Source organism: Tachyglossus aculeatus, unplaced genomic scaffold (assembly GCF_015852505.1).
Source record: "Tachyglossus aculeatus isolate mTacAcu1 unplaced genomic scaffold, mTacAcu1.pri scaffold_148_arrow_ctg1, whole genome shotgun sequence".
Classification (NCBI taxonomy): Eukaryota; Metazoa; Chordata; class Mammalia; order Monotremata; family Tachyglossidae; genus Tachyglossus; species Tachyglossus aculeatus.
In genome coordinates, this window is record NW_024044871.1 from 36308 (window position 1) to 63213 (window position 26906).

Consider the following 26906-nt stretch of genomic DNA (forward strand, 5'->3'; position numbering starts at 1 on the left):
CGCCGTTAGTAGGAACATCTCTTAGGCGGCAAACAGGACCACCAAGAAGATCTGGGTCGCACAGCCCAGGATGGAAATGGATATACGGTCGGTCAGGGAGTTGTGGATGGATTTGGGGACAGTGACGGAGATGTAGCAGAGGTCGAGGACAGACAGGTTCCTGAGGAAGAAGTACATGTGAGGGTGGAGGCGCCGGTCGAAGGCGGTGACAGTGACAATGAGGAGATTCCCCGTCAGGGCCGCCAGATAGACCAGGAGGAACAGCGCAGCCTGGACCAGCTGCAGCTCCCAGACCTCCGAGAATCCCAGGAACAGGAATTCCCTCAACGCCATGTGGTTGACCATTTCTTCCTCGTGGGGAAACAGGAAATAGGGTCCTGTGGGAAGGATGGAGGTGAAAATATTAAGTTATCCAAGCAGTGTGGTCTAGTGACTAGAGCACGGGCCTGGGAGTCAGAAGACCTGGGCTTTAATCCCGGTTCTGCTATGTGCCTGCTGTGTGACCTTGGGCAAGTCACTTCACTTCTCTGGACCCCAGTTACCTCAACTGCAAAATGAGGATTAAATCCTACTATTTCTTCCTTTGCATTTTCTCCTCTGCACCCAGGGCGTGACATCTACAGATGAAAGACATTCAATCAATACTATTGATTAATCGATGGATTGACTTTTGGGAAATGCTGCCCAGGAAGGGAAATATTTGAGAAAAATCCCAGCAGTTTTAATTTTCCTCCAAAACGAGGAAAGCTGCAACTACAGCTGAACCCAAGCTCCTCCAGTTTTCATTACAAAAATAATAATAATAATAATGGTATTTGTTAAGCGCTTACTATGTGCCGAGCACTGTTCTAAGCGCGGGGGTAGATCCAAGGTAATCAGGTTGTCCCACGTGGGGCTCACGGTCTTAATCTCCATTTTAAAGATAAGGGAACTGAGGCACAGAGAAGTTAAGTGACTTGCCCAAAGTCACACAGCTCATAAGTGGCAGAGTCGGGATTAGAACCCATGACTTCTGACTCCCAAGCCAACACTCTTTCCACTAAGCTGCAGAAACAGAGGATCCGGTTTTATGAACTGAAAAACGTACAGCTCTCATCTTCTCTCACTCCCCGGGGATCCCTCCTGCTCACAAAAGCTAGGATTCCCATTGGGCCGTTACTTTCAACCTCTAGAAGCAGAAAAATTGCAAAACTGAAGGGGGAGATTGCTCCACCTAGATTTATCCGCCTAGATTTACAATAATTATTAGTATTATCATCATTGCTGTTGTATTTGTTGAGCGCTCACTAGATTATTATGATATTTATTTAGCACTCATTCTATTATTATTATGGTATATAATAAGCACTCACTATATTATGATTATGACATTTGTTAAGCACTTACTCTAGTCTTATTATGGTATTTGTTAAGCACTAACTATATTATTATTATTATTATGGCATTTGCTAATGATAATAATAATAATGATGACGGCATTTGTTAAGCGCTTACCATGTGCAAAGCACTGTTCTAAGTGCTGGGGGGGATACAAGGTGACCAGGTTGTCCCATGTGGGGTTCACAGTTTTAATCCCCATTTTCCAGATGAGGTAACTGAAGGCCAGAGAAGTGAAGTGACTTGCCCAAAGTCACACAGCTGACAAGTGGCAGAGCCGGGATTAGAACCCATGACCTCTGACTCCCAAGCCCGGGCTCTTTCCCCTGTGCCACGCTGCTTCTAAGAACTTACTATATTATTATGGTTTTTGTTAAGCACTCACTATCTTATGGGATTTGTTAAGCACTCACTATATCCTTATTTCAGTATTTGTTAAGCACATACTATATTATTATTATGGCATTTGTTAAAAACTCACCATGTTATTATTACCTCATTTTCTAAGTGCTTACTATATTATTATTATGGTATTTGTCAGGCACTCACTACATCATTACTATGACATTTGTTAAGCACTTACTATATTATTATTATGGTATTTGTTAAGCCCTCACTATATTATTATTATGGCATTTATTAAGCACTCACTATATTATTACTGCAGCATTTGTTGAGCATTTACTATATCATTACTATGGTATTTGTTAAGCACGCATTATATTATTATTATGGCATATGTTAAGTACTTGCTATATTATTATTTTTGTGTTATTTGTTAATCACTCAGTATCTTATTATTATGGCATTTGCTAAGCACTTATTATATTCTTCTTGTGGCATTTGTTAAGCACTTACTATGTTATTATTATGGTATTTGTTAAGCACTCATTATCTTATGGGACTTATTAAACACTGACTATATTATTATTTCAGTATTCGTTAAGCACTTGCTATATTATTATTATGGCATTTGTTAAGTGCTTACTATATTATTATTATGCTATTTGTTAGGCACTCACTGTATCTTCACTATGGCATTTGTTAAGCACTTACTTTATTATTATTATTATGGCATTTATTAAGCACTCACTATTTTATTATTGCAGCATTTGTTCAGCATTTACTATATTATTATTATGGTATTTGTTAAGCACGCATTATATCATTATTATGGCATATGGTAAGCACTTACGATATTATTATTATTGTGGTATTTTTTAAGCATTCACTATATTATTATTATGGAATTTGTTAAGCACTTATATTCTTATTATGACATTTGTTAAGCACTTACTATATTATTATTGTGGTATTTGTTAAGCATACACTATGTTATTATGATGGTATTTGTTAAGCACTCACTATTATTATTATGGCATTTGTTAAGTAATTATATTATTATTATTATTATCATTATGGCATTTGTTAAGCACTCACTATGCCATTATTATGGCATTTGTTAAGCACTTACTGTATTCTTATTACCATTGTGGAATCTTCTTCAAGGATGAAGGACAACTATCAATCAATCAATGGTATCTACTAAGGAATTAAGTGCTTAGTACAGTGCTCAGCACATGTTAGGCATCCAATAAATACCTTTGATGGTGATGATGATGCAGAGCATTGTACTAAGCGCTTGGGAGCATTCGATACAACAGAGTGGGTAGGTGTGATTTCTGTCCAGTTTAAGATTGTAATCTGCATGAGGGACAGGGACTGTGTTAATTCCCCATCCGTGTACTTTCTCCTATCATTTATGATAATAATAATAATAATGATGATGGCATTTGTTAAGCGCTTACTATGTGCCAAGCACTGTTCTAAGCGCTGGGGAGGGGGGATAGAAGCTCATCATGTTATCCCACGTGGGGCTTACAGTCGTCACCCCCATTTTCCAGATGAGGTAACTGAGGCCCAGAGAAGTGAAGTGACTTACCCAAAGTCACCCAGCTGACAAGTGGCGGAGCCGGGATTAGAACCCACGACCTCTGACACCCAAGCCCGGGCTCTTTTCACTGAGCCACGCTGCTTCTCTTGTTCATACATTCATTCATTTAATCGCATTTATTTAGCGCTTACTGTGTGTAGAGTACTGTACTAAGGGCTTGGGATGTACAAGTCTTCATTCAGTCATATTAATTGAGCTCTTACTATGTCCAGAGCACTCCACTAAGCTTAGTACAGTGCTCTGCACCCAGTAAGCACTTAATAAATGCAATTACGACTCCTACTATGTACCTATGAGAAGTACATAGTACCTATGTACTGTGAGAAGCAGTGTGGCTCAGTGGAAAGAGCAGGGGCTTGGGAGTCAGAGGTCGTGGGTTCAAATCCCAGCTCCCCCAATTGTCAGCTGTGTGACTTTGGGCAAGTCACTTAACTTCTCTGTGCCTCAGTTCCCTCATCTGTAAAATGGGGATTAACACTGTGAGACCCACGTGGGACAACCTGATAATAATAATAATAATAATAATAATAATAATGGCATTTATTAAGCGCTTACTATGTGCAAAGCACTGTTTTAAGCGCTGTGGAGGTTACAAGGTGATCAGATTGTATCCTCCCCAGCGCTTAGAACAGTGCTTTGCACATAGTAAGCACTTTAGAAATGCTATTATTATTATTATTACCTGAACGTGAATCCCTGGACGACAGGTTAAGTGGATTGTCCAAACAGTGCTTAGAAAAACGTTTGACACCTAGTAAGCGCTTAACAAATGCCATCAAAACAAACAAACAACAAAACTCCAGGTGTGCCAGGAGATTAGCAAAGGCCTGGCAGGAAGTGCAGTGTCTCAGGTGGTTTGACTCTGTCTCTGAGCTCCTTAGCCTTCCCTAGACAAGTACCCCAACTGGTAAAAGCGGTGACGGGGGTAGACACAGTGATACAAAGATGGCCTGTAACACCTCCCAACAGGAGAGGTATAAAGTATCCCACTCCCTCCAAGGCTCGGCTCGTTCCGGCCTCTCGTCGAAGGGAAAGCAGGTGACCATCAGAGATTGGTCTTGGGGTTCCAGCTTTCGGAGAAGAGGAGGCGGACGAGATTGGTCGACTCAATCCCTCCCATCTCAGGTGGTGACCGGTATGTGAGAATTTTATGTGCCATTCTATCCGTTGTCAGGTTGTCAGGAAAAGTGTTTGGTGTGGGGTTTACCGGCCACAGTGGAGAAGCAGTGTGGCCTATTGGAAAGAGCCCGGGACTGGGAGCCAGAAGGACCTGGGTTCTAATCCCGACTCTGACGCTTGTCTACTGTCTGCCTTGGACAAGTCACTTGGTTTCTCTGTGCCTCAGTGACTTCAACTGTAAAATGGGGATTAAGACTGTGAGCCCCATGTGGGACAGGGACTGTGCCCAACTTGATTAGCTTGAATCTACCCCAGCGCTTAGTATAACGCCGGGCACATAGTAAGTGCTAAACATATACCATAAAATATACATTTTTCCTGAAAGGAACCAGTCTCCATGCATCTCTAGACTGCATGCTCGTTTATTTGTTTATTTTTATTTATTTATTGTTTATTAAGCATTCCCCATGTGTCAAGTACTGTTCTAAGCACTGGGGTAATAATAATAATAATAATAATAATATAATGGCATTTATTAAGCACTTACTATGTGCAAAGCACTGGGGAGGCTACAAGGTGAACAGGTTGTCCCACTGGGGGCTCACAGTCAATCCCCATTTTACAGATGAGGCAACTGAGGCACAGAGAAGTTAAGTGACTTGCCCAAGGCCCTTTCCCTCACTCTCTAGTACTTTTTCTCCCTCTCACTTGCTTTCCCTCACTCCCTCTCTCTTGCTTTTTCTCTCCTTTATGTTTTTCCCTTCACTCTTATTTTTCTTTTCCTCTCATTCTTGCACCTTTTTCTCCTACTCCTTCGATTTACTCCCTCTTTCTTTTTCTCTCCCTTTCACTCTCCCTTGCTCTCTGGTTTTTTCTCCCCCTTATGATCTTTTTCTCTCTCTCTCTCTCAGTCTTGTCTTTTCTCGCCCTTGCACTCGCTTTCCCTCACTTTTTCTCTTGCTTTTTCTCTCTTCACACTCACTCACTCCTTTCTCTCTTTCTCTCTTCCCCTCTCACTTTTTCTCTCCCTTGGACTCGCTTTCCCTCACTCTCTTTCCCACTTTTTCTCTTCCTCTCTCTTTCCCTCACTCCCCCTCTCTCATTTCCCCTCCTTTTCCTCTTTCCCACTCTCTTTTTCCATCCTCCTCTCTCTTTCTCCCTGCCTCCTCACTCTTCTTTCTCTGTATATATATATATATATATATATATATATATATATATATATATATTTGTACATATTTATTACTCTATTTATTTATTTATTTTACTTGTACATATCTATTCTATTTATTTTATTTTGTTAATATGTTTGGTTTTGTTCTCTGTCTCCCCCTTCTAAACTGTGAGCCCACTGTTGGGTAGGGACTGTCTCTATATGTTGCCAACTTGTACTTCCCAAGTGCTTAGTACAGTGCTGTGCACACAGTAAGCACTCAATAGATACGATTGATTGATTGATTTCTCTCCCTCACTCTCTTATTTTTTCTCTCCTCCTTCCTCTCTTCCCCTCTCCATCTTTCTCTCAACCTCTCTCTCTCCCTGCCTCCCTCGCTTTTCCTACAAGGACGAGGACGATGCCTAATGATACTTCTGGGGAGGGCTTTGTCTTGGTGGGTATCTATGTTCAGCCCCAGTTAGAGAAGATCCTTTTCGTGGTTGTCTGATCTTTTACCTCCTAACCCTGGTGGGCAACACCGCCATCATTTTGTTGACCCGCCATAGGCCCATGTACTTCTTCCTGTCTGACCTCTTCCTCGTGAACCCCTGCTTCACTACCAGCATCATCCCCCAGCCTCTGTGGAACCTCCAGGGCCCCTCCAAGACCATTACCGTGGTCGGTTGTGCAGTGCAGCTCTATGTCTTCCTGGCCTTGGAGCGCATCCTTCTGGACATCATGGCCTTGGACCATAACGCCGCCGTCTGCCGACCCTTTCACTACACTACCGTCATGCACCCGCGGCTCTGCTGGACACCGGTGGGATTAGCCTGGCTGAGCTGGGTGGGGGACACCGCGATTCAGGCCACCGTCATCTTCCACCTGCCCCGCTGCGGACACCGACGACTTCCCCACTTCTTCTCCGAGATGTCCGCCATGCTCAAGCTAGCCTGTGTGGACGTCTGGGCCAATGAGGTCCAACTCTTCGTGGGCATTCTGGTTCTGATTCTCCTGCCCTTGAGCCTGATCACGGTCTCCTATGGATCCATCGTCCGGGCCGTACTGAGGATCAAGTCCATCCGAGTCTGGAGGAAGGCCCTGGGCACCTGCGGATCCCACCTCCTGGTGGTCACTCTCTTCTACGGGTCCAACACCGTGGTCTACATCTGGCCCAACAGCTCCTTCTCCGGGACTTTGGACAAGTTCCTGACCCTCTTCTACACCATGGTCACCTCCACCCTCAACCTGCTCATCTACACCCTGAGGAACAAGGACGTGAAGGGGGCGGTGAGGAGGATTCTGGGAAAAGACCAGAGTTCAGAAAAGGGCTAACAACTTGAATCATATTGGTCTAGAGTTTTGGAGAAGCGTGGGAAAGTTAGCAGCTAAAACAGACAACTCTTCACGGAAGAAAAACAGATATCTGGACAAAAATCGGACAGTGAGAATAATTGTGGTATCCGTTAAGCGCTTACCACGTGCCTAGTACTGAACTAAGCGTTGGGTCCCACATGGGGCTCACAGTCTGAGTAGGAGGAAGAGCAGGTATCGAGGGAACTGAGACATAGAGAAGTTAAATGAGTTGGCTAAGGTCACACTGACCGTAAGTGGCAGAGCCAGTATTAGAACTCAGGTTCTCTGACTCCCAGGACCATGTTCTCTCCGCTAGGCCCAGCTGCTTCTCTAAAATACCCCCGGGGGCACAAATCCAAGGAATCCTAAGATTCGTATCCTGAATTACACTCAGAGCTGTATGTATCCATTGATGAGGCACTATGCTACAAGATGTGTGTTAATCAACTTTCACACCTTCGCCGTGATCAATGCCTGCTTCCCCATCTAGACGGCAGGCTCCTTGTGGGCAGGAAACGTGTCTGTTATATTGTATTTTCCCAAGTGCTTAGTACAGTGCTTTGCACCCAGTAATCATTCAATAAATACAATTGAGGGATAGATTAATGTCTGTCTCCCCTTTTGGATTGTAAGCTTGGTGTTAGGAGAGAATATGTCTACCAACTTTGTTTTATTGTATTCTCCCAAGCGCATAGTACAGTGTTGTTCACTCAGTAAGCGCTCAATAAATATGATTAACTGATTACCATAAATACTCTTAATTTTCTACTATTTCCCCTTTCTGCAGTCAATTTTTTGCCTGAAGATTCTTAGCTCGTTGTGGCTAAGGAATGTGTCTACCACCTCTGTTGTATTGTACTTCCCCAAGTGCTTAGTACAGTGCTCTGCGCACAATAAGTGCTCAGTAAATATTATTGATCGTTGATTGATTACAGTAGGTAAGCCTGGATGAGGTTATTATATGCCATCATTCGGTAAAATGATGCTTAGCAGTAAAATGATCAGTAAATGATCGGTAAAATGATCAGCGCTTCAACAGTGCTTGGTACATAGTAAGCACTTAACAAATGTCATCATTATTGTTATTATTATTAAAAATGTAGCTATCGAGGTGAATATCCTGGAAAGACCTGCTAGAGGTGAGACTCAATGAAAGGGTAGAAATAGTACGACAGAGAATAGTAGGAATTCTGTTCCATTGGACTTTCCCGAGTAATTAGTACAGTGCTCTGAGCACAGTAAGCGCTCAATAAATACCGTTGATTGATTGATTGATAGTGTGCCTAGTGGTCATGAGATTCAAGAGACCCTTGTTCAAGTCTCTGGTCTACTGTGTGACCTTAAGCATGTCATTTTCCCTTACTGGGCCACAGTTTCTTCATCTGTAAAATGGTTTAAGATAGATTTTGTGAACCCCGTGTGAGTCACGGACCATTTCTAATCTCATAACCTTGTATTTACCCCAGAGTTTAGCACATAGTAAGAGCCAGGTAATTTTTAATGGTTTTTGTTGAGCACTTACTATGTGTCAAGCACTGTCCTAAGTGCTGGTAAATAGTAAATATTACTATTCTTCTTATTAACGATGATGATAATAATAATAGTGTTCATAGGACCGACCTGTTCCATTATTTTGTGTGTCTTATTTACAGGTGATTTGATCAATGGACTAAAGTTTCAATGATGGAGAGATAGCAGTTCATTTGCACTTAAGCTGTTCTCAATCCTGAAAATTGAAATATTGATCTCAGCCCTAAATCAATGTGTTCTTTTGAAATAAACCTGCTAGTTGCTAGAAATGTTTCCTAATAGGTGGACCCAAATGACTCCTGTGTCAATGGGGATTTGATAGTCATTTCCTTTCTTGAGGTTTTATCATGAGAAGCAGCGTGCCCTAGTGGAAAGAGCCCAGGCCAGGGTAACAGAGGACCTGGGTTCTCATCCCAGCTTCGCCATTTGTCTTCTGTCTGACCTTGGGCAAGTCACTTCACTTCTCTGTGCTTTATTTCTCCCGTTCTCCCTCCTATTTAGACTGAGCCTCATATGGGATAGAGATTGTGTCCAACCTAATAGACTCATATCTACCCAAGCTCTAAGAAGAGTGTTTGACACATACTAAGCACTTAATAAATAAAATTTTAAAAATCCCGGCCTCTGTCCCCCAAGCATGTGTGACCCATTGGTAAGAAGTGGAATGTAGGAGGTCAACAAAAGGTTAATGATTATGGGTCATAATAATAATGATGGTATTTGTTAAGTGCTTACTATTTGCCAAGTACTGTACTAAGCTCTGGGGTGGATACAATCAAATCGGGTTAGACACAGTTCCTGTCCCATGTGGGGCTCACAGTCTTAATCCCCGCTTTACAGATAAGGTAACAGAGGCACAGAGAAGTGAAGTGATTTGTCCAAGGTCACACATCAGACAAGTGGCAGAGTGGAGATTAGAACCCAGGACCTTCTGACTCCCAGGCACGGTCTCTATCCACTGTGCCATGCTGCTGCTGGGTCATAAAGATCGGTAAGCAAAAGACTGGGACCACAAGGGTTTTGATGTCAGGGAAGATAATAAATGTGTTTGTTAAGCACTCAGCCAAGCACTGTGCTGAGCATTGGGGTAGATACACGGTAATCAGGTCAAACACCATTCCTCTCCCCCTACAGGGAGCTCACGGTCTAAGGGGGAGGGAGGAAAGACATTGAATCCCTGTTCTACAAATGAGGAAACCGAGGAACAGAGAAGTTAAATGACTTCCCCAAGACCACCCAGCAGACAAGTGGTGGAGGCAGAATTAGGATCCAGATCTGGCAGAGAAAGTGTCTGTTTGCTGTTATATTGGACTCTCATAAGCGCTTAGTACAGTGCTCTGCACACAGTGAGCACTCAGTAAATCCAACTGACTGATTCGGACTCCCAGGGCTATATTCTTTCCACCAGGCTCTTGTTTGTGGGAAGGAAACAAGTCTATCAACTCTGTCATATTGTGATATGTCATATCATATCATATTATATTGTGATATGTCATATCATATCATATCATATTGTGATATGTCATATCTCCAGTGGCTACCAATCAATCTGCGCATCAGGCAGAAACTCCTCACCCTGGGCTTCAAGGCTATCCATCACCTCGCCTCCTCCTACCTCACCTCCCTTCTCTCCTTCTACAGCCCACCCCGCACCCTCCGCTCCTCTGCCGCTAATCTCCTCACCGTACCTCGTTCTCGCCTGTCCCGCCATCGACCCCCGGCCCACGTCATGCCCCGGGCCTGGAATGCCCTCCCTCTGCCCATCCGCCAAACTAGCTCTCTTCCTCCCTTCAAGGCCCTATTGAGAGCTCACCTCCTCCAGAAGGCCTTCCCAGACTGAGCCCCTTCCTTCCTCTCCCCCTCGTCCCCCTCTCGATCCCCCTCTTCTTACCTCCTTCCCTTCCCCACAGCACCTGTATATATGTATGTTTGTACATAGTTATTACTCTATTTATTTATTTATTTATTTATTTTACTTGTACATATCTATTCTATTTATTTTATTTTGTTAGTATGTTTGGTTTTGTTCTCTGTCTCCCCCTTTTAGGTACTGTGAGCCCACTGTTGGGTAGGGACTGTCTCTATATGTTGCCAGCTTGTACTTCCCAAGCGCTTAGTACAGTGCTCTGCACATAGTAAGCGCTCAATAAATAGGATTGATGATGATGATGATATTGTACTCTTCCAAGTGCTTAGTTGCGTGCAGTAAGCATTCAATAAATACAATTGATTAACTGATGGATTGCTGCTTTTCCAGCCCATGAACAAATCCGCTCCCTTTCTGATTCCCTTTGAACCCTGCGGACATGCAAGACTGTGCTTCTTCCCACGGTATCAGAATTTCCACCTCTCATCAAGACTCACAAAGCAACTGGAAAACAGAGAAGACAGCTTAGCGCCTGTTCCCTGCTCAATAATACCCTGATGGTTTAGAGTGCAAAAGGTACTTTTAATGTGCAATAGATTTTTTTTAATGATATCTGTAAGCACTTACTATGTGCCAGGCACTGTACTAAGTGCTGTGATAAAAACCAGATGGTTTGGTCTCACGTGGGGCTCGCTGCTTTCCTTCCTATTTTACAGATGAGGTAACCGAGGCACGGAGAAGTGAAGTGACTTGCCCAAGGTTCATCAAAGCTCCCTGGAAATCTGTTGAGGTGAGCCCGTTGTTGGGTAGGGATTGTCTCTATCTGTTGCCGAATTGTACTTTCCAAGCCCTTAGTCCAGTGCTCTGCACAGAGTAAGTGCTCAATAAATACGACTGAATGAATGAATTTCATGAGAAGCAGCCGAAAGAGCCCGGGCTTGGGAGTCAGAGGACGTGGGTTCTAATCCCGATTCCGCCACTTGCCTGCTGTGTGATCTTGGGCAACTCATCTAATTTCTCTGTGCATCAGTGACCTCATCTGTAAAACGGGGATTAAGACTGTGAGCCCCACGTGGGGCAACCTGATTACCTTGTACTTGCCCTAGCGCTTAGAAGAATGCTTGGCACACGGTAAGCGATTAACGAATACCATAATTATTAATTATTACTATTTTTATGCCAGAACATCGTCCATCGACGGCACGCCCGCTCCCAAGGAGTTGACAATCTAAAGGCAAGCTCCCTGGGACGGTTTCTGCCTTAAAAGTTTTTCCATGGCGGCCTTCACGTCCTGGTTCCTTAGGCTGTAGTTGTGGGGTTTGAAGGTGGGCGGCACCACAAAGTAGAACTCGGACAACAGCAGGTCCAGTGTCGAGGGGGAGTCGTATATCGGCTTCAGGTAGGCAGAGGAGCCGGAAGTGAAGAAAAGGGTGATGATGGCGAGGTGGGGCAGGCAGATGGAGAAGGCTTTGGCCCGGCCTTTGGCGGCCGGAATCCTCAGCACTGTCCGGAAGATGGGCGCGTACTAGACCACGATGGGCACGAAGCAGAAGAAGGGTAAGCTGACGGTAGTGGCTAAACTCAGATTTTCGGCGCCTTGGCTAGAGGTGCAGGTGGGCCTCAGCAACTAGGGGCCGTCGCAGAAGAACTGGTGGGCGACATTGGGGCCACGGAAGGACAGGGTCAAGACACTGGTGGTGTAGAGGGAGACGTTCAGACCGCTGCTGAGCCAGGACGCAGCGAGCATGGAGGCCCAGGCCCTGTGGTACAGGATGGTGTCATAGCACTGGGGCGGCAGATGGCCACGAAGCCGGCGTGGGACCTGACGGTCCGCAGGGTCATCTCCATTCCCGCCTAGAAATTCATGAGAAAGACCTGGGCAGTAGAATACCTCTTGCTCAACCCCACCTCACCCACTCACCAACTTGGTCATACCCTCGACCTCATCATCTCCTATCGTTGCACTGTGTCCACCCTCACCAACTCGGAAATCCCTCTCTCTAATCATAATCTTCTCACCTGCCTCCTCACTCACACTCCTTTCCCCTGTAAATCCATATTATTCCCTCACAGAGCTCTCCGCTCTCTTGACCCCATCCATCTTTATGAGCACCTCACACCCCGCCTCGCCTCCCTCTCCTGTCCACCCAGTCTTGTTGATCAGATTACTGTTCTCAACTCTACCCTTTCTACTCAGCTAGACTCACTCACTCCCCTTTCCCTTCGCCGCTCTCGTACCACTAACCCACAGCCCTGGATCACTGCCACTGTCCACCTCCTTCGCTCTTATGTTCGAGCTGCCGAACGCTGCTGATGAAAGTCTAAACACCATGCCAAACTCGTTCACTTCAAGTTTATCCTTTCCTGCCTTAACTCAGCCCTCTCCTATGCCAGATAAAACTATTTCTCCTCCCTTACTGACACCCATGCCCATCATCCCCGCCAGTGCTTCCATACATTCAACTCCCTTCTCAGGCCCCCGGTTCCTCCCCCTCCTCCTTCCCTCATCTTCAACGATCTGGCCTCCTACTTCATTAACAAAATTAAATCCACCAGGTCTGACCCCACCTTCTCCAACCCCCCGGCTCTCAACACTCTCTGCTACTCTCCCATCCTTCCCAGCAGTATCCTCAGAGGAGCTCTCCTCCCTCCTCTCAAGTGCTACTCCGGCCACCTGTGCTTCTGACCCCATTCCCTCTCATCTCATGAAATCTCTCGCTCCATCCCTTCCCCTCTCCTTAACTTCCATCTTCAACCGCTCACTCTCCACTGGTTCCTTCCCCTCTGCCTTCAAACATGCCCATGTCTCTCCCATCCTAAAAAAACCCTCTCTTGACCCCACCTCACCTTCTAGTTATTGCCCCGTATCCCTCCTACCATTACTTTCCAAACTACTTGAACGAGTTGTCTACACGTGCTGCCTCGAATTCCTCAACACCAACTCTCTCCTCGACCCCCTCCAGTCTGGCTTCAGTCCCCTACATTCCACGGAAACTGCCCTCTCAAAGGTCACCAATGACCTCCTGCTTGCCAAATCCAATGGCTCATACTCTATCCTAATCCTGCTCGACCTCTCAGCTGCCTTCGACACTGTGGACCACCCCCTTCTCCTAAACACGCTATCTGACCTTGGCTTCACAGACTCTGTCCTCTCCTGGTTCTCCTCTTATCTCTCCAGTCGTTCATTCTCAGTCTCTTTTGCAGGTTCCTCCTCCCCCTCCCATCCCCTTCCTGTGGGGGTTCCCCAAGGTTCAGTGCTTGGTCCCCTTCTGTTCTCGATCTACACTCACTCCCTTGGTGACCTCATTCGCTCCCACGGCTTCAACTATGATCCCTACGCTGATGACACCCAGATCTACATTTCTGTCCCTGCTCTCTCCCCCTCTCTCCAGGCTCGCATCTCCTCCTGCCTTCAGGACATCTCCATCTAGATGTCTGCCTGCCACCTAAAACTCAACATGTCCAAGACTGAACTCCTTGTCTTCCCTCCCAAACCCTGCCCTCTCCCTGACTTTCCCATCTCTGTTGACGACACTACCATCCTTCCCGTCTCACAAGCTCCAAACCTTGGTTTCATCCTCTCTTTCACCCCTCACATCCAAGCCGTCACCAAAAGCTGCCGGTCTCAGCTCCGCAACATTGCCAAGATCCGCCCTTTCCTCTCCATCCAAACCGCTACCCTGATCGATCAAGCTCTCATCCTATCTCGTCTGGACTACCGCATCAGCCTTCTCTCTGATCTCCCATCCTCTTGTCTCTCCCCACTTCAATCCAGCTGATTTTGACACTATGGACCACCCCCTTCTCCTCAACACGTTATCCAACCTTGGTTTCATGGACTCGGTCCTCCCCTGATTCTCCTCATATCTATCTGGCCACTCATTCTCGGTCTCCTTCGTGGACATTTTCTCTCCCTTCCATCCCCTACCTGTAGGGGTTCCTCAAGGGTCAGTTCTTGCTCCCTTTCTGTTCTCCATCTATACTCACTCTTTGGTGAACTCAATCACTCCCACGGCTTCCACGCAGATGACACGCAAATCTACATCTCCCCTGTTCTCTCTCCCTCCCTCCAGTCTCGTTTCTCCTCCATCTGGACGTCTGCCCGCCACATAAAACTCAACGTGTCAATCAATCAATCGTATTTATTGAGCACTTACTGTGTGCAGAGCACTGTACTAAGCGCTTGGGAAGTACAAGTTGGCAACATATAGAGACAGTCCCTACCCAACAGTGGGCTCACAGTCTAAAAGGGGGAGACAGAGAACAAAACCAAGCATACTAACAAAATAAAATAAATAGAATGTCCAACACTGAGCTCCTTACCTTCCCTCCCCAACCCTGTCCTCTCCCTGACTTTCCCGTCACTTCCCATCTCACAAGCCCGCAACCTTGATGTCATCCTTATCTCTGCTCTCTCATTCACCCCACACATTCAATCCGTCACCAAAACCTGCCGGTCTCACTTTCACAACATCGCCAAGATCTGCCCTTTCCTCTACATCCAAACAGAAACCTTGTTGGTTCAATCTCTTATCCTATCCCTACTGGATTACTGCATCAGCCTCCTTTCTTATCTCCTATCCTCCTGTCTTTCTCCGCTTCAGTCTATACTTCACTCTGCTGCCTGGATTACCTTTCTACAGAAACGCTCAGGGCATGTCACCCCCTCCTCAAAAATCTCCAGTGGTTGCCTATTAATCTTCACATGAAGCAAAAACTCCTCGCTATTGTTTTCTAAGCTCTCCATCCCCTTGCCCCCCATCTCACTTCCCGTCTATCCTTCTCCAGCCCAGCCCACTCACTCCGCTCCTTTGCCACAACTAACCTCCTCACTGAGCCTCGTTCTCCCGTGTCCCACCGTCGACCCCTGGCCCACGTCCTACCTCTTGGCCTGGAATGCCCTCACTCGTCCCATCCGCCAAACTATCTCTCTTCCCCTGTTCAAAACCCTACTGAGAGTTCACCTCCTCTAGGAGGCCTTCCCAGACTGAGTCCCCACATTTTCTCTGCTCCTCCTCCCCTCCCCATCGTCCCTACTCCCCCCCCCCCCCGCTCTATCCCTGTCTGTTCCCCACAGCACTTGTGTATATTTGTAAATATTTGTTATTTTATTTTTTAATGATGTGTATATATTTAAAATTATATTTATCTATTTTGATGGTATTGGCACCCCTCTACTTTTTTTGTTTGTTGTACTAAGCACTTGGGAGAGTATAACAGACACATTCCCTCCCAAAACGAAATTATAGTCGAGAATGGGAGACAGATATTAATATCAATATATATATTACCGATATGTACATATGTGTTCTGGGACTGGGCGGGTGAAAAAGGGAGTAAATCATGGGGACGCAGAAAAGGGTGGAAGAAAAGGAAATGAGGGATTAGCCGGGGAAGCCCCCTTGGAAGAGTTGTGCCGTCAGTGTAACAGTGCATCCTATGCGGAGTTAAAGATATACAGTGAGTGTTAGAATTGAATACCTCAGTGATAAGGCAGCCAGCTAGGTTGTCATGACTATGAGGTTGTGAATCAGGGAAGGATTCTATGGAACAGGATCATAATAATATCGAGAAGAACAATAATGGCATTTGGTAAGCGCTTACTATGTGCCAAGCACTGTTCTAAGCGCTGGGGTAGGTATAAGGTATTCAGGTTGTCCCACGTGGGATTCACAGTCTTTATCCCCAGTTTACAGAAGAGGTAACTGAAGCCCAGAGAAGTGAAGTGGCTTACCCAAGGCCATACAGCAGACCAGTGGCGGAGGAGAGATTACAACTCACTCCCTCTGACTTCCAAGCCAGGGTTCTTGCCACTGAGCCACGGTCTCCCGACAGCTGATTGGATCTGAATGTCTGACTCCAGCCACGACCTTGAAAGTCAGGTGTAAATAACCCCGAGAGACAGCAGGAAGTCTCTACCTTCCTGCACTTGGATGTTCCTGAACCAACCTAAATTTTCACGGCAATGAAGACGTTAATGCTGTGTGACCTTGGATGAGTCACTTCACTTCTCTGTGCCTCAGTTAACTCATCTATCAAATGGGGATGAAGATTGTAAACCCTTAGTGGTATAGGGACTGTGTCAAACCAGGCTCACTTGTATCTACCCCAGCACTTAGAACACTGCATGGCACGTAGTAAGTGCTTAACAAGAACCATAATAATGGCAATAATAATAATAATGAATGGATGCAGGAGCGGCAGAGGGGCTAATGGAGAACAGTGAATGGAGCTGTGTGTAGGAGGGTGGGGAGAAGTGAGGGAGTGGCAATTGACAGAAGGAGAGTAGTCCTAGACAGGGCAGGGAGGTTAGGAAGTGGGATCAAGAGTGAGAGGGTTAAAGTAAGATCTGGAGGAGGGAGGACCGGGACAACGAAACCAATTAAAAGTGGCCACCCCACAACATTGAAGCGGATAAAACCGGTGGACTACTGACAAAAAACCAAGATGGACGCCTCTGCAGTTCCTCTGGAGGTTCTCCCCGTGAGACGCACCCCAGTGAGACGGCTCACACGGTTCCCAGTGGGGTTGTCACGCGAGGCGGGGCAACTACCCACCCAAGCTCCCCAAGCTTCAAAGAGGCGCCGGACCCCCGAGGGAGCCAGGCCTGAACAGGACATAATGAGGTCACTCAGCCCAATGTATGACCTGTCCCCGATGGGGGAGTCAGGCAGGGAACTTTTCCGGAAAGGCCCGGCTTCACCGAAGGCCCGATATTTTCCCAGCTGGAAGTCAGAAGAGCCAGGACCCTGCACACCTCCCGCGATCCTCCCGCGGCTGACGTCCGGGAGCTGAGGGGACGGGCGTTGGTTGAAGGACGACAGATACCAGAGCCCGCTTTCTCCCGGTTGACCAGTGAGTCTGGGCCGGTGAGAACACGGATGGGTAGGTGGTCTTACAGGGGAGCCGGCGGTGACGGAGAACTAGAATCTCCTCACGCCTCCATGCCTAAAACAGAATTCTCCCTACGGCGTCTCCATGGCTTTCCATCCCCTGGATCTACTCGGTGGGTGGCGGGGATGGACGGGGATGGATCGGTGACAAACGATCTGGGTGGCCAATCTATCATATCTATCGAGCATTTACTGTGTGGAGAGCACCGTACTAAGTTCTTGGGAGAGTAAAATATAAGACTGGCAGACATGTTCCCTGCACGTAACGAGCTTAGAGTCTAGAATGGGAAACAAACATAAATAGAAATACATAAATTATGGCTGTACAAATAAGTGCCTTGGGATGGAAAGAGCGGCGAATAAAGGGGGCAGATTGAAGTGATGGGCGACACGGAAGGGAGTGTGAGAGGAGGAAATCAGGAATTAGTTGGGGAAGGCCTCTTGGAGGAGATGTGATTTTAATAAGGATTTGAAGGTGGGGAGAGTGAACGTCTGTCGACTATGAAGAGGTAGGAAATTCCAGTCAGGCTACGGGTCGTGGACGAGATGTCGTTGGCCGGAGAGAGGAGATGGAGATACGGTGAATAAGGTGGCCTTAGATGAGCAAGGGTGCGGGCTGGCTTGTAGTAGGAGAGTAGTGAGGTGAGATAGGACGGGGAGAGGGGATTGACAGCTTTAAAGATGATGGTGAGGAGTTTCTGTTTGACGCAGAGGTGGGCGGACAACCACTGGAGGTTCTTGAGGAGTGGGGAAACATGGTCAGAGCTGGTAACGTCTGCCGTCTCAGCGGTGTTTACTAAGTACCAGCTTTCAGAAGAGCACCGTGCTCAGTTCTGAGGAAGAGAACAAAGTTGGCTACATTAGACACGGTTCTTTGAGAGGGCCGTCACTGACAACTAGATGAGGTTAAGCTCACATGGGAGAGAAAAGGCTCTCCTACCACAGATTTGCCATGAAACAGGAGACCACATCTGGTGAGGGATCATTTATTTCATTGTGCTCAGCACAGCACTCTGCACGTAGTAAGTGGTCAAGATATCAGATCGACTGATTGATTTTGCTTTCCTTCTGTCTGAACAGTGAAGGTTAAGGGGACAGCTTCTCACGGTCACCCAGTCCACACATCTGGTTCATCTAGAAGCAACCTACTCACTGTATTTTGGTCTCATCTATCCTACTACTGACCCCGGCCCATGGCCTTCCATTGGACTGGAACTCCCCCCCTCTTCGTATAATAATAATAATAATAATAATAATAATAATAATAATAATAACAATAATAATAATAATACTTATATTTGGCAGCACCATTATGAGCGCTGGGGTAGATACAAGGTTATCAGGTTGGGCACAGTTCCTGCTCCACGTGGGGCTCATGGGCTTAATCTCCAAATTAATGATGAGGGAACCGAGGCACAGAGAAGTGAAATTACCCAAATCCTGACCTCTCCCTGATCACTGTAGCACTACCGTCCCTCTCGTCTCACAAGCCCGTAACCTTGCTGTCTTCCTTGACTCTACTATCCCATTCACCCCACACGTCCAATCCAACACCAAAACCTGCACCAAAATCTGCCGGTATCACCTCCACAACATCACCAAGATCTGCCCTTTCCTATCCATCCAAACCGCTACCTTGCTGGTTCAACCTCTCATCCTATCCCCACTGGATTACTGCATCAGCCTTCTCTCTGATCTCCCAGTCTCCTGTCCCTCCCAGCTTCAGTCTATACTTCATTCTGCTGCCTGGATTATCTTTCTACAGACGTGCTCTGGGCATGTCACTCCCTTCCTCAAAAATCTCCAGTGGTTGCCTATCAATCCTCACATGAAGCATAAACTCCTCACTATTGCTTTCAGAGCTCTCCATTCCCTCCCCCCCACCTCACATTCCTTCTCTCTTTCTCCAGCCCAGCCCGCACACTCAGTTCATCTTCCACCCCTAACCTCCTCTCTGTGCCCCGTTCTCACCTTCCCCGCCTTCGAAACCTGGCCCACGTCCTGCCCCTGGCCTGGAATGCCCTCCCTCCTAGCACCTGCCGAACTAGTTGACTAACTAATTAACTAACTCTTTCTCTTTTCAAAACCCTACTGAGAACTCATTTCCTCCAGGAGGCCTTCCCAGACTGAGCCCCCTTTTCCTCTGCTCCTCCTCCCCTCCCCAATCGCCCTTACTCGCTCCCTCTGCTGTACCCCCTTCTCCTCCCCACAAGCACTTGTGAATATTTCTACAAATTTGTTATTCCATTTATTTTATTAATGCTGTGTATATATCTAATTCTGTTTATTTTGATGGAATTGACGCCTGTCTACTTGTTTTGTTTTGTGCTATGTCTCCCCCTTCTAGACCGTAAGCCCATTGTTGGGTAGGGATTGTCTCTCTTTGTTGCCGAATTTTGCTTTCCAAGCGCTTATTACAGTGCTCTGTAGACCTAAAGCACTCAACAAATACCATTGAATGAATGAATGAATGAATGAAGTGATTTGCACAAGTTCATACAGAAGACAAGTGGCAGAGTGTGGACTGGAACCCAGGTCCTTCTGTCTCTCAGGCCTTTGCTCTTTCCACTAGACCTCGCCGTCTACTCTGACAGACCATCGCTCTGCCCATTTTCAGAGATTTCTTAAAATCACATCTCCTCCAAGAGACCCTCCCCGATTAAGCCCTCATTTTCCCGACTTTCTCTACTTTCTGCCTTGCCCTTGCACTTGGATTTGCACCCCTTATTCTCCCCACCCTCATCCCCACAGAACATATGTACATATGTGAAATTTATTTTAATGTGTCTCTCCCTCTAACCTGTAAGCTCCTCGTGGGCAGCAAACATTTCTGCCAACTCGGCTCTATTACACTCTCCCAGTCGCTTAGTATATAGTACTCTGGATAAAGTAAGTACTCAATAAATACACTTGATGGATTGATATGACTGTCATTGTCTGTTGAGGTTCTGAAATAGCTTCCTCTTCATTGTTTTTGTAGGTGGTCTAGACAATAATTGGGAAATGGTCAACCTCACGGTGATGAGGGATTTCCTCCTACTGGGATTCTCAGAGGTCCGGGAGCTGCAGCTGCTCCACGCCGCGCTATTCCTCCTGGTCTACCTGGCGGCCCTGGCGGGGAATCTTCTCATCGTTGCCGTCACCGTCCTCGACCGGCGCCTCCACACCCCCATGTACTTCTTCCTCAGGAACCTGTCCGTCCTCGACCTCTGCTACATCTCCGTCACCGTCCCCAAATCCATCCACAATTCCTTGACCAACAAGAGATCCATTTCCTTCCTGGGCTGCGCCACCCAGCTCTTCTCAGTGCTCCTGTTTGCCTCGTCCGAGCTGTTCCTCCTCACGGCGATGTCCCACGACCGCTACGCCGCCATTTGCCTCCCTCTGCGCTACGAGGTCCTCATGGACCGAGGGACCTGTGGGAAAATGGCGGCCGCCTCATGGCTCGGAGGGGGGCTGTTTGCACTGCTATTATCCCCTCGGACGCTCTCCCTACCCTTTTGCGGGTCCATCCTGATCCAACAGTTCTTCTGCGATATCGCCTCCATGGTCCAACTCTCCTGCTCTGAAACACACCTCTTCATCGATATGATCGAAGTCACTGGGTTCCTTTCGGGTGTTTCCTGCTTCATCTCCATCGTCATCTCATACGTGTGCATATTCCGGGCAGTGCTGAGGATGCCGGCCTCCGAGGGCCGGGCCAAAGCCTTCTCCACCTGCTTGCCCCACCTCGTCGTCACGACCGTGTTTTTCACCTCGGCTGCCTTTGGTACCTTACATCCAACCTCAGATTCTTCTTCAGCTCTGGACCTGCTGGTGTCCGTGTTCTACACCGTGGTGCCTCCTGCCCTGAACCCCCTCATCTACAGCCTGAGGAACAGGGACATGAAGATGGCAATGCGGATGGTCCTTGTTGGGAGTCTTTTCTCCGCAGATAGAAAATTTCACTTCACGCTCTGACCCTGTTATTTCTCTCCCCGTGGATTGACCCTATACAGACTTGGGCGGCCTGCAAAGATCTGAGATATATGTCGTCAGAGACTTTTTCTGGATGCCTATTAACGATGGCTTTGTCTAGTTTGGTAGAAGAGTGTTTATCCAGCTGTTCTTGACTGGTATTTAAATCTACTTCCCATGCCTGGGGACGGATCCCTGCACTTGGATTCACCCCATTTACTCATCACCAGCAGAGGGTAGAACCCGGGCCTGGGAGTCTGAAAGATCTGAGTTCTATTCCTAGCTCTGCCACTTGTCTGCTGTGTAAGCTTGGGCAAGTCACCTCACATCTCTGAGCCGCAATTCCCTCATCTCTAAAATGGAGATGAATACTGTGGGCCCCATGTGGGACATGGACTGTGTCCAACCTGATTATCTTGCATCTATCCCAGTGGTTAATACAGTGCCTGGTACATAGTAAGTGCTTAACAAATGCCATTAAAGAAAATTGAAGAGTTAGCTGCCGAAGGGTGTTTTAGACTTAATTCTGACGCTTAAATCTGCCCCAGAAGCCAGGAGCAGGAGAAGAGGTTGAATTTTTTCCAACCACTTAATGCTCTCAGTTTTCACACAATAAAAACCATTCTGATTTCTCCTCCTACTCTTACTGTTGTTACTATTGTTATTTATTGTATAATATACTTCAATATTTAAGTATTAATACAATCAATCAAATTGAAGTACAACAGAAGACTTTCTTTACACACAAGGAGCGTACATTTTTCAAAAACGTTACAGGTGCCTGCGACCTCCAGTCATTCAGTGTCAAAACTGGAATGAAATCTTGGGGTCCTTTTCTTTTTGTTATTGCCAAGCCAATCTGAATATTGGATTCAACCATGACTAACCAAATGGGCTAGAGTGACTGTTCTCCCTACGACGATATCTCTCCAATCCCCAGAGTTGTAAAGGTAAGATTTTATTAATCATGGAAAGAGAATGATGAGTCCGTTGAGGTTGTTCTAGGAAGAAGTCCTAGAGTGGGGACCATCGTCATCATCAGTCGTATTTATTGAGCACTTACTATGTGCAGAGCACTGTACTAAGCGCTTGCCCAGACCACGTGGGACTGGGCAGGTATTTAGGTTGTGGGGGCCGGGACCACAGAGAACCCACGATCCTGGCCTTCCTAGATTCCCGGACGGTCAGCCGTCTCAGCGGAGCCCCGGGCCCATCCGTCCTCCCACGGGGAGTCCCCCCGGAAATAACCTGGCTTTCATCTGAGGGGATGGCACAGCCAGCGGGAGAGCGGAGAAGGTGGAGGAGGATTCTGACAGCCTTCGCCCCTCACCCAGACCTTCCTGTCACCCCCACTAGTGTCCAGGACTGACGAGATGAAGTGAGTCTCTCTCTCAGCAGAGGTCGGTGCACCGCAGCCCAGGACAATCCCGGTGACTCCGGAGAGGAGCAGGGGAAAGGTGAGGGCCAGGGAAGGGAATTTCAATGTAAACCTAGAATAAGAGGATCAAAGTTAGAATTCCTCCTATTCTTTCATGTTACGTCCCTGAGGAAAGATGAACCATTCCAGCTAGTATTCCCACCAGGGCCAGATGACGGGGCAGGGATCTTTGTGAATGAGGGGAGCTCAGCCACCAATCAGTAGTCAATGGAAAGAGCCAAGATCTGAGACTCAGAAGTCCCCCATCTCTGCCACTGGCCTGCTGTGTGACCTCGGGAAAGCCGCTTAATCTCTCTTTGCTCCAGTTTCCTTATCTGCTGAGTGCTTAGTACAGTGCCTAATACCCGGTAAGTGCTCACCAGATATCGTTGATTAATTCATACACTGTGGGCAGAGATCCAACAATCCATTATATTATAAACTCCTCAAAGGCAAGGATATCATTTTTGCTCTCCCTCTCTCTTAGACTGTAAGCTTCAAGCAGACCAGATACTGTGTCCAACATGCCTATCCCAGTGCTTGGCATACAGTAGGAGCAAAATGGAGATTCAACATCAGTTCTCTCTCATACTGGGACTGGGGGCCCTAAAAGGACCAGATTATCTCGTATCTACCCCAAGACTTAATATAATGCTTGACATATAGTACGTGTTTATAAAATACCACAATTATTGTTATTATATTGTCTATATCATACATTTATATATATTTTTATTATAGTGCTTATGAACTATTCTAGGTATCTTACCAATTTGCAAATTGTAAAGTAAGGAAAAGGGGCAGGTTTGAGCCTAGGGTGAGTGATAGAAATGAACTGGTCTCTAGACTGAGAGCTCATTGTGGGTAGGGAAAACATCTACCAATTCTGTTGCATTGTCCTCCCCCAAGCGCTCAGTACAGTGCTCTGCACACAGTAAGCACTCAATAAATACTATCGACCGATTGAATGTGGGCAGGGAACGTGTCTAGCAAATCCGTTGTACTCTCCCAGCTACTTAGTTCAGTGCTCTGCACACAGTAAGCGCTCAATAAATACCATGGATTGTGGGAAGGTAAGTTGTCTGCCAACCATGTTTTATTGAACTCTCCCAAGTGCTTAGTACAGTGTTCTGCAATGTAAATGCTCAATAATTGTCATTGATTAATTAAGGTTGTCTTCTGGTTTAAGACTGGTTGAGGGATAAGGAAGAAGTCATAATTAAGTGTTGGCCCATGGGAAGCAAAAGACCAGTATTGACACGTTTTCTGCCCACAAAGAGCTGAGACTGATCAATCAATCAATCAATGACATTTATTGAGCGCTGACTGGGGGAAGAGCACTGTTCTAAGCACTTGGGAGAATACAAAAGAGCAGCGCTGGTAGGCATGTTACCTTCACGCTTAGAACAGTGCTTTGCACATAGTAAACGCTTAAAAAAGCCATGAAAAAGCTTGTCAGCGTGGCTCAGTGGAAAGAGCACGGGCTTTGGAGTCAGAGGTTATGGGTTCAAATCATGGCTCCGTCAATTATCATCTGTGTGACTTTGGCAAGTCACTTAACTTATCTGTACCTCAGTTCCCTCATCTGTAAAATGGGGATTAAGACTGTGAACCCCATGTGGGACAACCTGGTCACCTCGTATCCCCCCAGCTCATAGAACAATGCTTTTCACATCGCAAGTGCTGAACAAGTACCATCAAAAGGGGGAGACATAATTAATAAAAGTAAGGGAAAGGGGAGATATACATAGAAGTATTTACAGCTGAGCAATCTAGAGAGTTGGCTGTGCAATAGAGTAAAACCCTATACATGCCAAGGAGGAGTACCAGTCGGGTCCATGATGGGTAGAGATGGTGGATGGGTTTGTCTGCCTGACAGTTAACAGGGAAAAGCTCATTGGAGGAGAATGGCTTTTGTTCGGGAATTGGAATGTGGGAGGAGTGTGGTCTGTCAGGAGTAGCAGCATGATGGAATGGATAAATCACGGGTCTGGGAGTCAGAAGGTCATGGGTTCTAATCCCGGCTTCGCTACTTGTCTGCTGCGTGACTTCGGGCAAGTAACTTCATTTCTCTGGGCCTCAGTTACCTCAACTTGAAAATGGAGGTTGAGACTATGAGCCCCGCGTGAGATCAGCCCGATTTGCCCGTATCCGCCCCAGCACTTAGTACAGTGGCTCACACATAGTAAGTGCTTAAAACATACTGAAATTATTATTTGAAGGGGTGGGAGTTCTAAGATGGGGACCAGCCCGAGAGAGGGGAGAGACATGGGAGTAATAAGAGTGAAGCACAGCTAGAAAATTGACCAGGGAACACTAATACTAAGTGCTTGGTAAGTACAAGTCGGCAACATATAGAGACAGTTCTTATCGAACAACGGGCTCTAGAAGGGAAAGAATTAAAAGAATATGTTAGGAAGTAGACGTTGAGGAAAATAGATGTGAAAGATCAAGGAGCTATTGAATGGGAATAAAGGTATAGGAAGAGATTTAAGAATAATCATAATAATAATGATACTAATGGTATTTCTAAGCACATACTACGTAGTAAGCACTGTACTAAGTGCTGGGGTAGATACAAGTTAATCAGGCCCCTCATGGACCCCACAGTCTAAATAGGAGGGAGAACTGAATCGCCATTTTGCAAATGTGGGAACTGAGGCCCAGAGAAGTGAAGTGACTTGCCCAAGGTCACAAAGCAGGTAAATGGCAGAGCGGGGATTAAAAGACAGATCCTCTGATTCCCAGGTCTGAGCTCTTTCCTCTAGGCTGTGCTGCTTCTCAAAAGATGTGGAATTATGTGACTGCAATCCTTGCAGATATTTGCAAGTGGAATAGACACCTAAGAAACAGGAATGGTTTCTGCGCTGGCCTGATCAAAGGCAGGTGAACTAAGGGAGATGAACCGTGTGATTAGTTTCTAGCTTCCCTAACGCTTAATGCAGTGCTTGGTACATAGTAAGAACTTAACAAATACCATGAAAAACCTAAAAATCTGAGATTTCCCTCCAACACAAATATTTTCTCCTTCTCTATACACTTTTCTCTGAATCATTCTCGTCCCCATTTGAATCTCCTTCTCTTTTCTAAATGTCCTTAGGCAGTCAGTGTCAATTCCCAGAAAATGGCCTGTGTCACCATGAAGACAGAATTCCTGCTCCTGGGAATATCGGAGGTCCAGGAGCTGCAGCTGGTCCACGCCGTGCTGTTCCTACTGGTCTATCTGGAATCTCCTCATCGTCGACGTCACCATCCTTGACCGGCACCTCCACACCTCCATGTACTTCTTCCTCGGGAACCTGTCCGTCCTTGACCTCGGCCTCATCTCCGTCATCGTCTCCAAGTTCATCCACACTTCTTGAACAATAATAACTCCATAGCCTTCCTAGGCTGCATCGCTCAGCTCTTTCTGTGGATCTTCTTTGTGGGTTCTGAGGATTTCGTCCTCAAGGTGATGTCCTACTACCACTACGCCGCCATCTGGCTCCCCCTGCGTTACGAGGTCATCATGGATCGAGTGGCCTGTGGGAAGATAGCCGCCGCACCCTGGCTCATAGGAGGACTGATTGAGGCCTTGTTTTCATGTTCGACCTTCTCCATGTCCTTCTGCGGGTACAACGTCATCTCCCAGTTCTTCTGTGACGTCCCTACTCAGCTCAAGATCTCCTGCTCCGAGGAACACGTCGCCACGGACGTGATCCAGGGGTAGTGGTAGCCGTCGTCTGCATCGTGTTCATCATCATCTAGTATATCCGCATTTTCTGGGCCGCGCTGAGGATGCCAGCCACCGAGGGCCGGACCAAAGCCTTCACGACCTGCTTGCCTCATCTCGCCGACGTCATTGCTTTTTTCTCTACCGCGTCTTCCACCTATCTCAAACAGCCTTCGGACTCCCCCTCGACGCTTGATCTGCCGCCATCCACGTTCTACACCGTTGTGCCCCACATCCTCAACCCCCTCATCTACAGCCTGAGGAATAAAGATTGAAGTCTGCCCTGGGGAGGGTCCTAAACGGTTCACTCTCCCAGCTCCCTCTCTGGCATAAAAAGTCGTGCCAATGATCCCAGCCTTTGTCAGAGGCATTGTCCACGGACTTGTCCAGATTTACAGCCGTCCTCCGGCTTTAAAGACAGAGTCCCGACAGAGAAGGTATTCCAATGCATGCTGCTGTGGCTGAGAAGGCCCTTCTTCATGATCAGGATTTAGAGATCTTCCCTCGATCCCGGTTAGATTTGCATGGGAAAAATGCAAGGTACCCAATAAGCACTCAATAAATACGATGG

The 26906-nt window shown here is 46.7% G+C and overlaps 2 protein-coding genes across 2 annotated transcripts; both read left to right on the plus strand.

Annotated features, from left to right (window-relative positions):
* Positions 1 to 6176: 6176 nt before the first annotated feature.
* On the plus strand, positions 6177 to 8840 carry LOC119923136 (olfactory receptor 2G3-like). The gene is made up of 2 exons (XM_038742661.1): positions 6177 to 6833; positions 8772 to 8840. Exons 1-2 carry the CDS (start codon positions 6177 to 6179, stop codon positions 8838 to 8840), a joined length of 726 nt encoding a protein of 241 aa, XP_038598589.1.
* Positions 8841 to 20285: 11445 nt separating this feature from the next.
* LOC119923137 (olfactory receptor 14A16-like) lies at positions 20286 to 26332 on the plus strand (the record flags this gene model as incomplete). Its single annotated transcript, XM_038742662.1, has 3 exons — positions 20286 to 21143; positions 22147 to 22156; positions 25968 to 26332. Coding segments are annotated over 3 exons (1233 nt in total), but the record flags the coding sequence as incomplete, so codon positions are not given.
* Between the last annotated feature and the right edge of the window lie 574 nt (positions 26333 to 26906).